General features: G+C 46.0%; 3 protein-coding genes across 3 annotated transcripts; 2 read left to right on the top strand and 1 right to left on the bottom strand.

Moving 5' to 3' along the window:
• Positions 1-908: 908 nt before the first annotated feature.
• K444DRAFT_714229 (uncharacterized protein) lies at positions 909-2,929 on the top strand (the record flags this gene model as incomplete). The annotated part of the gene is made up of 4 exons (XM_024888322.1): positions 909-933; positions 1,013-1,540; positions 1,599-1,679; positions 1,710-2,929. 4 exons carry the CDS (start codon positions 909-911, stop codon positions 2,717-2,719), a joined length of 1,644 nt encoding a protein of 547 aa, XP_024741190.1. The 3' UTR covers positions 2,720-2,929.
• A 211-nt stretch (positions 2,930-3,140) lies between these two features.
• K444DRAFT_521499 (uncharacterized protein) lies at positions 3,141-3,596 on the bottom strand (the record flags this gene model as incomplete). Its single annotated transcript, XM_024874133.1, has 3 exons — positions 3,141-3,302; positions 3,382-3,458; positions 3,566-3,596. 3 exons carry the CDS (start codon positions 3,594-3,596, stop codon positions 3,141-3,143), a joined length of 270 nt encoding a protein of 89 aa, XP_024741191.1.
• Positions 3,597-7,159: 3,563 nt separating this feature from the next.
• K444DRAFT_609237 (S-adenosyl-L-methionine-dependent methyltransferase) lies at positions 7,160-9,273 on the top strand. The gene is made up of 12 exons (XM_024879539.1): positions 7,160-7,361; positions 7,430-7,462; positions 7,519-7,609; positions 7,675-7,697; positions 7,751-7,769; positions 7,827-7,952; positions 8,023-8,045; positions 8,110-8,147; positions 8,262-8,399; positions 8,475-8,734; positions 8,840-8,996; positions 9,070-9,273. The coding sequence occupies exons 1-12, from the start codon at positions 7,224-7,226 to the stop codon at positions 9,125-9,127; spliced, it is 1,104 nt and encodes a 367-aa protein (XP_024741192.1). The 5' UTR covers positions 7,160-7,223; the 3' UTR covers positions 9,128-9,273.
• The last annotated feature ends 2,400 nt before the right edge of the window (positions 9,274-11,673 follow it).

The raw sequence follows: 11,673 nt of genomic DNA on the forward strand, positions 1-11,673 counted from the left end.
TTGTCACCAAATTGAAGTAGCCTTGCCGGTTCGCCTAGATCCAACGAGTTCATGGTCTCCAAATCGTTAGCTGCAATGCCCGCATGAGCCCTGCCACTAAAAAATGATGCATGCGCTGTAAGCCTCGCTATTTTCCACGATATGTGATGTGGCTTCAATCGGCTTGTTCCGGCCAAACTCACCGAGAAATACAACATTCTATGTCGTCCTATCCCGAAGCGAAGAAGCCATGTCGGCATTACGGGCCACGTCTGCTTCTCTAACCTGGCAAATGAGCCATGTTTCCAAGGACAGCGACTGTGCGAGGCCTCCCTCTATGCACGAGGCCCAGACTTTCTGAATGCAAGAGGCCCCCGCTTATGCATGAGGCCCAGGCTTTCTGAATGCAGGAGGCCCCCGCCTATGCATGAGGCCACCCGCCTATGCAAAAGGTTCTCTGGTCCGCCAATTGTACTAAATCTGCCCACTACTCAGTATCTTTCGTCGCCAAAAAAGGAGGCAGAATTGCTAGAATTGGTCCAAATGTATTCTGGACTCGCCAAACGCGTTGAAGAGCACCAGAGGTGAGGCTTTATTGAGGATACTTGTCTAACTGTAAGATGCAGTGTGAGACGCATTTGTAGTATATTTGGGCGACGAAGATAATTGGCAAAAGAAGTAGGTGGTCAGCCAGAGGATCTACTTTCTACTTAGGAACTCTTTGATCTCCTTTTTATTTTCGGTATATAAAGGCTATCTGCGATCTTCTGGAACATGATTGAGTAGTGAAAGGGTTAAGGAGACGACCGCTAATGTACCTATCCCTCTACCCTACACCACTATTTTTCATCTCCACTTCTACTATCGATACTTTAGTCCCTCACCTCTTCGCTATCCTACTCAGCTGTCAGTTACCGTAGTACGTCGCAATGTCTCAGACAGGTGAGAGGGAAAGTATGTACCTGCCTTTGTGCTCAATTTATCGTATCGGTTATACGGTCTACAAATATCACAACTCGCTAACAGTAGCCAGACGAAGCAATTGGTCCCATTTTTGCGGAACCCGTCGTTGTCTCGGCAAAGACGCATCGTCGTTTTTACGAGGTTGTCGTTCTTCTGCTAGCATTGAATGAAGGCTACAGAGGCACTGCCAGCAAGAAGAGCAAGGATCTTCCCCATAGCACAGGAGAAGATTCTGACGAACACTTGTTCCACAATTTTGTTTCCAGGCTGGGCCAAATCTGTGACTCACGCCCAGGCGGGTCTACTGTCACGGCATTTGCGGTTCTACAGCAGCCAGACAGGGTGGAATACGTATTCGGGTCCAATAGAAGGAAAGAGGTGGAGCTGGAGACGACCAGAGCTTACATTCGCGCCATTCTCACCAGCCTCAGGGAGTCCACATACTGTGAAGATGACGATCAACGTGAGGAATATCTGAGCAACGTTCTCCGGGATGTTTTGATGTTCAACCGTGACCGTATTCGTCGTTACTTGAATGGTTTGACGACTGCCTTAGAAGCCTGCATTGCGATTCGCGAGGCGGAGAGTTCGTCGACTGGTGAGTTTGAGACTTGCCATTTATTTGATCCCTGTTTCTAATCTCAACCGCTTTTAAGTTGTGTCTCGACAGAAAAGCTTTGTCCGAATGCTGGAATTGGTTCAACTTGCCAACCAGAATGATAACGACGACGATGAATGTAAGTTTCGCTAACTCTCCAAATTCCCAGTTACACCGACCAAGATTGACATGACATGGAATGACGCAGTCTTGGACCACACCGAAGGGCTGATTAACGCCTTACAGAGCCTGCAAAAGCCTGTCACAGCCCTGTTCCTTCGAAAGAGAGCAAGCAATGATAAGGCTGGGAACACAAAACCTTGGCAAGATCTTCAACACCACTCTTCCAGACTCTTGGCCTATAGGCGTGCTGTTGAGGTGCTCTGGGAATCCAGTTGTATGTGGCCAAGTCTCTTCGATACCTTCGAAGTTACATGTATTCCATCAAGCAGTAAAGCAATTAATCCGCTCAATACATGCCCACAAACGGCATCAGAGATCCTCGCCCGTATGGTACCCAATTCGGAAACAAAGGGCAAATTTCTGGACCTGGCTGAGACTATGCAACAAAACTTCGATCTGGACAAGACGATTGAAGATGAGTGGACCAGCAGCAACTTCCACCCTATTGTCCATGCCGAGATCCTTGTCCACAGCTGGCTCGAGAAGACTGGTGGCACGAGGCCTGAGCGGTTCTTCCAGAACTGGCAATACATCGGCTGTAGCAAGCCTGTTTGCAAGCTGTGCCACTACTATTTCACCAGTCACCCCAGCGGTGTTCAGATCCGGGGCACACATGGCAACTTGTACCGCAACTGGAGAATGCCCGATTATGCCGACGTTTACTCCCTACGCACGAAAGAGGAAGCCCTCGCGAAACGTCACGAGATTTTGCGAGGCATCATGAGTCACCTTCGGCAATGTGTTCTAAGAACTCTCAGCGAGAAGACCACTGACTCCAGGCCGTGTGACTCTAATACCATATCCTCCTTTGCACTCAACGATAGTCATATTGGCATGGGTGTTCGAAACTCAAACTTGTTTGTGCCTAGAACACGTTTGAACAGTTTAACAGGGGCCGAGCCACAAACTTGGGTGTTCAATGAGGACTGGGAGGCAATGGATGGCGAGAGTGAAACTACAGATGGAGTCAAGGGGAGCTGCGAGGCATCGAATTAAATTAACCATGAGGAGCTAGAGTATTGAGTCACTGGCGGATCTCCTGGCAAGACTGGAAAGTCCTTGCACAGCTGGCATGAATTGTGGCAGGTTTCTTCTACTCTACACACTCCATCGTTGATGTTAGCAGAGGCTATGGGAAGCTGGAGGTGTTGCAGAGAGTAGGAAGGCGAGGACTGGAAGGAAGTTTGAGAGCAAGTTCAGAAGGCCACCGGGAAAACTTTAATGAGGGTCCGTTCATATTCACTCGCCACTTCCTCAAAAGTAAAGGTGACCCGACTGAAAGCCACAGAACTTTCGAGTATTTCTATTAGTCTTGCTTCACATGTTTTCGAAGGTGAAACTATTTCAAAACAACATTGATTAAGGAGATCGATATGCAAATGCCAGATTATTGCCCAGCTTTCTCTCCGCATTCCTGTCACTGATCACCCGTCCCCTTCCCATCCCCTTTTTTCTTTTCTCCACCGCTGCCACCAACCATCTTCCAAAGTCCACCCACAGCGCCACTGATAGCACCTATCAGAGGGTTCGAGCCTTGGGGAGGATATTTCTTCCCATCTCTCTCTATTTTTGGCTCACACTAAGAAAGTATCAGCCTCCACCTTTGTCGAGGAAATTAAAATTAGGGCCGGAAAACAAAAAAAAAAGAGGGGAGTTACACTGCATCTCTCATTTGCAGGGATACTATCCATTACGCCTGGAACATGAGCTCCGCAGCCCGACCAGGTTGCTTTCTCTGTCATAGATGTCAGGGTCCACGACTCCACGTCCTTAATCTGAACGGAATTATAAGGAAACACGAGGGAGGAGTGAAGAAAAAATTGGGCAGGGAGAATAACGTACGGCAAGTTGAGCAGGTGGTTTTCATACACATCTTGACTTCTTATCTTTGCGTCTTGTAATCCAGGTGAAGGTACTGAGAGATTAGGGGTGCAATGGTGGTAACGGTCTTTCTCCTGAAAGTAAACGTGTTTGTGTACTTGTCCTATTTCGGATGGAGGATATTGCGATCTGGAAGAGGGAAGAGGTTGCTGCTTTATAGGAAGTGGTCACCGAACTTGAGACATGGATAGATCGTGGCGTCGGGATCTACGGCCGGCTAGATTAGCGAGGTCGCCGATAAAAAGGGGGGTTCATGTAATACTTTCTCAGACCACGACTTTTAGACATGAGACTTTCGCTCTTCCTCTCAGTATTGAGATATTATCACTGGCTCTCAGAGGCTTCGCTACAATAAGTCCCTGTGAGAAAACGAGAGTTCCAGGTCGAATGGTCTTAAAAACACAAGATCCATTATTTCCATAGCCTTCCACCCTATAATTGCATACCTAGCTTGTCCAACGAGCATCACCATCGCGTGTCAGAAATAGTTCAAAGTTCTTGGAATTGTCTTCCCCATGGCCGCGGTGGTCCTAGCGCTTGCGCTTGTAGGTGATTTCCCCGTCACTGTCGCTTGTGGTGGAGAGTGCCAGGGTGAGATTTCTATACTTCTGGATCTCTGCTCTTCCCACTTGATAAATTCTGGCTATATATTGCGACAACGACAAAAGCGATATGGGTTTTCCTAAGGTTCTGCTCCGAAGATGTGCGATCGGCATGTGTAATAGTATGAGTTGTTTACTATTAAAACAAGTCGTTGTGGAACACACCAAGGGGTTGGTGCGTTCCCTTGGTTCAGCACCATTGGTTATGTTGGGAGGGTGGAGGAACTTACTTCGGCGGGGAGTTCTTGGATGGCGGCAAGGGAGGCGGTGGTGTAGTGGAGGGCGGCGTGCAGGGCTGTTGCAGAGTTGTCGGAGCCGGCGAGGCTGTATATGGGAGTATGTATTAGCAGGGATGTGGTGTGGCGTGAGAATGAGTTAGGAGGTGAAAGGGTAGGGAAGGTATAGTACTTTTGAAGAACAGTTGCCGGCTGGGCTTCTCTTTGCGTGAGGCCGTGAGCAAGGAAAGGCCCAGGCATGTCGTGCTTGATATTTTTATTTGGAGAGAATCGTTCTGCAGCTGCTTTCTTCCTAATCCTAATGAGAGAAACGTACACGTTAGTTTCGAGGTAAGGAGCGTTGAAGGGAGGGAGAGCGAACCCCATCAACTTTCCCAAGCCGATTTTATCCGTCTCTTTCGGGAGAAATGGCCTAAAGCGCTTCTAAAAAAAAATTTACTTGGCTAGTGCAGGCGACGTCCCAATCAGCTTAATTAATAGAAGCATATCCTCTATCGTCTTTATATAAGAGATATTTTTATCTAACTCTAGATATTTGTTGTCTTTACCGGAATACTGGAGTTTTTGTGAGCTATGATGCGAAGGATTGATTGAACATGCATAAAGGACATACCCCTATTACAGCCTTAGATCGAATCATATTTTGACGTTCCTGTTGCTCTCCGAGAACATGGAATCATATTCCGGCTCCTGGGGCGCGGCGTCATACCATTCAGAAGGCGTCCAAGGTGATCTCATGGCGGACACCTGCCTCAGAATATTAGGGTCGCCTGTGGCGAGCTCATTTGGCCCTCTCCGTTCGATCGGACCTAGGATTGAGGGCTCATTATCTACTGCTTCGCTAACTAGTATGGGATTAAAGGTCAGGCTACAGGCACTAACCGTATTTCTGGCATACCTCAGCAGGATTTAGATGGAAGCGGCCGGCCAAGGCCTTCCTGGTCTGCCAGAACTTCGACCACCTAGCCACGGCGGGGCCTGAGGCGTGTCGTAAATGAAGCCACGTGCGGACCCTGGAGATGACAGAGGCGGGACAGCAGGCGGGACACGGTGCAGGGTCGGCCCGGGGAAGCAACGCCATAGGGCAGTCAGTGTGTCAAAGGATTATTCAAGTTATTCGAGTTATTCATGAATAATTCATGAATAACTTGAATAAAATAAGAGTAACGAATATCTTAAATAATTTGAGTAAAATAGAATAATTATTCATGAATAACATGAATAACCATGAATAACCACGTGAAAGTCACGTGAAAGTCAATTAATTATAGTAAATTGACATATATTTAAATTTAAAAAAAGGAACTAAGGTATTTATTAAGCAGCCTTATATAAGGCTACTTAAATACAGATTTTCTATAATATATAAACTAATTATCGCTAAGGTTCGATCCGCTTACCAAGCGCCACTACCACCTGATTGGGTAGCGAGGTGGCGCTAGGTGGCGCTAGGTGCGGGCCCTCCCGGAAGCCCTACCCGATTAGGCTAGCTCAATCACGTGCAGAGATCACGTGCGTCATTTAAATTATTCATGATTATTCATGAATAACTTGAATAATATATGAATAAAATAAGAGTAACGGCCGTTATTCTATTCTACTCTATTCATTTGACACACTGAGGGCAGTGGGCTTTCACCGCTCAAACATCTCGTTGGTATCGACGCTGCACTGCTGCAGTTATGGACCCAGGGTTGCTAAGCGTTCGGCAGTTCTCACCTAATATTGCCTATTAGGGGAGAACAAGCGATGCGCAAGAGCCAGCGATACGCAAATCCCACCCAAATTTGTGTGGGTAAATCGCTCAAACCACGAAAACGCCTCATACTTTTGTTCTTTAAATTTAATAAGCAGCTACAAAACCTGGGATGGACTTGAAATATACGGTTTACGTAACCTTTTAGAACGTTGCGTTGTAATAATAAAAAAAGGGTTGTTTTTGGTGGAGTTCTCACATTTAAATATCGCTGGGATCTGCATATTGCTCTTCCTCACCTGTTACTTAAATTAACTGAGTAAAAGGTGAGAACTGACGAACGACTATTGCGATTGTTGAAGTTAGTAGGGATTAGACAATTTAATTTGATTTATATAAAATAATATTAATATAGGTTTTATAGTGTTCTTGCAGTAATAGTGCAAGAAATAGAGGAAAACCAGAGATTAGAAAAGAGGACTAAAAACTGAAGATACTTACCTAATTAATATTAAAGAAGAGAAGTTTGGATGATTGTGCGAAGCTCTGTCCGCACGTGATAATAAACCTGGTGATTCTATTAGTTTAGAGCAGGTTCTAGCCTATTTGAGAAGAACACCTATAAATATCTCCATTTATTATATAATATTATTGTAACCTCATAAATCTATCCATAATAATATTGGTCTCCTTAAATTCTTACATATGCCACCCCAACTAAAGTTGCCCCCACCGGGATGCTGACCGGCTTCTGGTGGGGGGAGGAGAATTGCTCGAACCGACTTCCCTTTTGGTCCCTCTCCGACGCGAACGGCCCTAGTGTATTGGTTGTATCGGCGAGCTGCACCCAGCACCACCAATACTGCACTGCAATTGCTGAATGGCTAGATAGCTGGATAGACCGTTGTAATACAACGCAGCCCCCTCCTCTCCTTGTCAGATAACTGAAAGTCGGCACGGGAGACCACTGCCCAGGGTTGCACGGGAAGGCACTAGATTGCGCACATAAGAATGCGATGCTGCCATTTCTCCACTCTTCTCCGAGTCCCAGATCCTGAGATTCTCTCGAATGCAACTTCAGCAAGATGTCACCCCAAGAGACCCTCTCTCCAGTAGTTACGGGAGCTAAAGCCCAGGCGACAGCGGCTGCTACACCTGAAACCAGAGCGGCCACCGAGTCGGACGCCCCCATCGCAACACAGGTGCTTGCTGCCGATGATACTGTTTGTCAGCCCTCGCTTTCTTTCCCCACGCAAGGAGCGATTTTGACTGACAATCCCTTCTCCCCTAGCTGGACGACGATAATGATTCTGCGATTGGAGGGGTAATTTCTTCCTTCCTTCCATCCATATTCTTGGAGCAAAAGTGACACCTCCCGAGGATTCTCTGAGCTCGACTGCGTCAATCGCTTCCTCCATATACAAGTTCCGAGTCGAGAATGGGAGGACCTACAATGGTTACGGAGACCGCAGTACGTACGGCCTGGCCCCTGGATTTCATTCAAAGTAGGCTTTTTGCTGACCGTTAGGTTTGCAGGGTACTTTATGCCAAATGATGAGGCATGTGTTCTCCCTCTTCAATAAATATCTTGTCTTAATAGTCGATTGTACAGGTTGAGCAAGATCGGCTGGGTACCTATTACTGCTCCTTTCAAGCCACACAGCTCAATTTAACTAAACACGTGCCAGATTTGCAACATCATTTGTTCCAACTGACTTTCCGTGGCGGGATGTTCACCGCTCCTATTGACAGGAAGAAAGTCCACCGCATTCTTGATGCTGGAACTGGAACCGGTATTTGGGCAATTGATATGGGTATGTCCTTCTCTCCTCTCTCTCGTTGAAAAAAAGAGGAAAAGGAATTAACTAGGAGGGAATTGAACAGGCGATATGTGTCCTGAAGCAGAGGTAGGCAGCGTTGCCTTAGAATCACATCGTGGGCCCGTACTCAACACATACTAATCTAGACCAGGTCTTCGGAGTCGACGTCAGCCCCATTCAACCACAATTGTAAGATCAAATCTCCCCGAGATATTATGCTATTTTCCTATTCCCTATTCCCCAGTTGCTATTTAATGGCGATGTGGTAATTGTGGCTCTTGCTAACGAGGGATCCCTGCTAAGCGTACCCCCGAACGTCAAATTCGAGATCGACGATCTGGAGAAACCATGGACCTTCACCTCAGGCTTTGACTTTGTCTTCAGTCGCATGATGACCGGTTCGTTCCCCGATTGGAGGCAATACATAAACCACTGCTATGAGTAACCCCCCCCCCCCCCCCCCCCCCCCCCAAAAAAATAACACTCTCCATCTGTGCCAATTAACAAAACGAAAAGGTTCACCAACCCAGGCGGCTACTGTGAAGTACAAGACGTTTGTCTCCCCGTGCGCTGCGACGACGACACCCTCACCAACACCAACCTCGAGAGGTACGGGAATCTCATGTTAGAAGGGAGTTTGAAATTGGGCGTGGGGCTAGATGTCGCATTGAAGACGAAACAATGTATGGAAGAGGCTGGTTTCGTAGATGTTAACCAGGTGACTTATAAGTGGCCTTTGAATCGGTGGCCGGCGAATAAAGCAATGAAGGAGATTGGTATACTTTCCCTTGCCCTCCTTGTTATATTTGAAATTTGGCAACTTGCCTCAGTCGAGTCAAGTGAGAGTCCTTGTGCTGAAAAAATGGATTTTGATTCAACAGGTCTCTGGGCACACGAAGTTACAATGTCCAATTTGTCTGGCCTCAGCATTGCCCTTTTCACACATGGTCTTGGCTGGTCGGTGGAGGAATTGGAGGTCTTCCTCGCGGATGTAAGGAAAGATTTGAAGAATTCGAAAATTCATTCTTATATGCCTATGTCAGCTCTCCCCTATCTACCCACTCGGATCATTTTTTTATTTATTTGTGTGCGTGCTTACTTGTTTCGGTAGTTATGTTGTAGTTGGGAGGAAACCTGGAGCGAAGGAAGAAACGACGGTTGTTGCGTAAAGAGGGTGGAGGAAAGGAGGGTTGCGTTGTTATCCTTAAAAGAGCTGCTCTGCTCAACGCCTAGCGTCTGTTGACTGCAGGAGTAAGGTACATTCATTTTCTACAGCACACCGGTTTAGGAGCTGTTAGACCATCTTCAATTCCACAAGAACAAAATTTAAAGTTTGCACAGCTCTATCTCTCCAAATCTCAAATATTCAAAAAAAAATAATAATAATGCTCACTCACTTATCAATGCTTGAACTGAGAAGCGTTTGTCTAGTTCAACACACGCTTGTGAAAATGGCTTTGGAGGACCTGAATCACCTATCGACCACGAATAACTGCGCTCAACTTCCTCACAGCCAACAACTGTTACTGATCACAATATGCATGCCTAAATCAAGGCAGCGGGATGCAACATCAGGTTTTCTCGTGCAGCCACTCGGCACAAGCCAGTTGGGAAGCGCTGGGAGAGAGTGGGGCCAGAATTGGTCCCATGCTTTTGACCCGGGCTAGACTACCATTGATCTATGTTGACTCCGCAAAGTGAGGTGGACTTCCCTTCTCCGGAAGGGGTTACTAGTCGGTTTGTCCTCCTTTGCTCGCTTCGCTCAAAGCCTGGAAAAGCAAGTGTCCCGCGAAACTAAGTATCCCGTTGGGTAAATCCGAAGCTGGTAAAATACGCCTAAAAACGCGACTTTCTATCGCGCGTATAGCCTCCTTTGTTATAATTAATATGCTGCATTCTATTAAATATATCTGGAATCTCTCCTATGAATTTTAGTTAATTATACGATATTAACTACTTTATTATTAAATAAATACTAAAAATAATATTAAAATTCTTTAAGAGTTAAGAAGAAAAGAAGATATCTCGGCTTCATTCATTCAATGGGGGTTCTTCTATACCTCTGTCACCTGATACTTTCACAGCATTTAAGTTGGAGCGTTTTGCATCTACGAGTTGCACTGTTATGTCCAGGATTCAAGACTAATTGCTCAGTTATGTCCAGGCGCTTATATGAGATGCGTTATCCTCTTTATTTTGACCGCTTCTATGACTTGCTGTGTTCCTTCATCTCCAACATATCTGGGCACTTCTCCTTATCCTTACTTTAGGAGGACTTGTCAGGCTGTGCTTCCTTTCAATTTTTTTTTTATAGCCACTAAGCGGCACCTAACCCCTTTCTATGTATCAATTCCGAGGATCATGCCTCCAAGACTCAGTGGGCCCCAAAGAAGTCCGTGTCTACCTAGGTTCAGTCTCATCTCTCAGCCCCGATGCAACCTCCGACCCTGCAATCGACCCTGCTAATCTATGAAAGCTCTGGCGAGGTTCTGAGCTTCTTGTCTTATTAGCAAACTACTTCGAGGAAATCTTTGAGGATCTCAATGGCTTTCAAACAGGTAGCCTGAATGGCGATTTAATTGTTATATTCGGTGCAATACTTGTCACTGCTTCGGGGATTATAGCTCTGACCGGTTTGGTTCCCCGTTCAACAGGACCAAGACTTGACCAGAGTACTTTACATAGCCTTTTTGGTGTATTCTGGCGTCTTTTGGCACCAGAGAATGTATAAGTTCTGTATTAAAGGAGGTCCAACTTGAATTTCAACTTTTGGGGCTCAAAGTCGACCTTATTTATTTGATGTTGAATGTTTCCGTCAGCCAGAAAACGAGTGAGATCTAGCATTGATTTAGGAAAGGAAAAGATCGAGGCTAATGGATCTGATATCTTATTTTACTGCCTCTCTAAACAGAGCTTTCTCTTGTGCTGGCGTGAATCTAAACTAACTCTGGCAGCTAGTACAATTGTGGCGTCACTTGTCCCTGCCCCTTTTGCTGCCCCTCGGCTTAAGACAGACTCTACTGCATGTGATTCTCTTTACTCTCTTGGATAAAGCTTTAGCTTGAGTAGCTTATTAGCTTTTCAATCGATCCTTCCTATACGGTATCTAACAAATCCTAACATAGAAGGGAGTAATTTCCTGCTTGAAGCAGAGCAGCCAAGAGTTTGGAAAGAATAATAGGTGGGAGCGACACGTGACATTGTCTCACGACACGGCCTTCTGCCAGATGCCGTTTAGAAAGCATACATTGAAGAACTAAGAGGCTTTCTAAGCTGAAGCTATATACAAGAGAATCACCCGAGATGAAGCCTTTCAAGCCGAGGAGTGGAACAATGGGCCGCCCCGTCACATGACTAACTGAACCATTTTCCTATGACGAGGTGGATTGCGCCTCGAGATCTGCCGTTCTAGCTTCTGAAATGCATCTACATTTTACAAATCGAATTAGGAAGTTTGGGAAAAGAAGTATAAAGTAAGCTGCAAAAATGAGCCTATTTTCAACAACCTTTCCTCCCCTCACGGCTCCACGGCAGCATAATTATCCCGGAAGTAAGAATGTGTCAAGAACATTGTAAAGGCACTTCACTTCCAGTTTGTAATTCAAATACAATGCAAGTAAATACGGCGTCCGGAAGTAGTTTTGTAACGAGTGCGAAGGCAGGTTCTTGTTGAATTACTCCCAGTAGTCAGGTAACGAGAAAGAGGGAGCACATC

This window comes from Hyaloscypha bicolor (genome assembly GCF_002865645.1).
Source record: "Hyaloscypha bicolor E unplaced genomic scaffold K444scaffold_39, whole genome shotgun sequence".
NCBI lineage: Eukaryota > Fungi > Ascomycota > Leotiomycetes > Helotiales > Hyaloscyphaceae > Hyaloscypha > Hyaloscypha bicolor.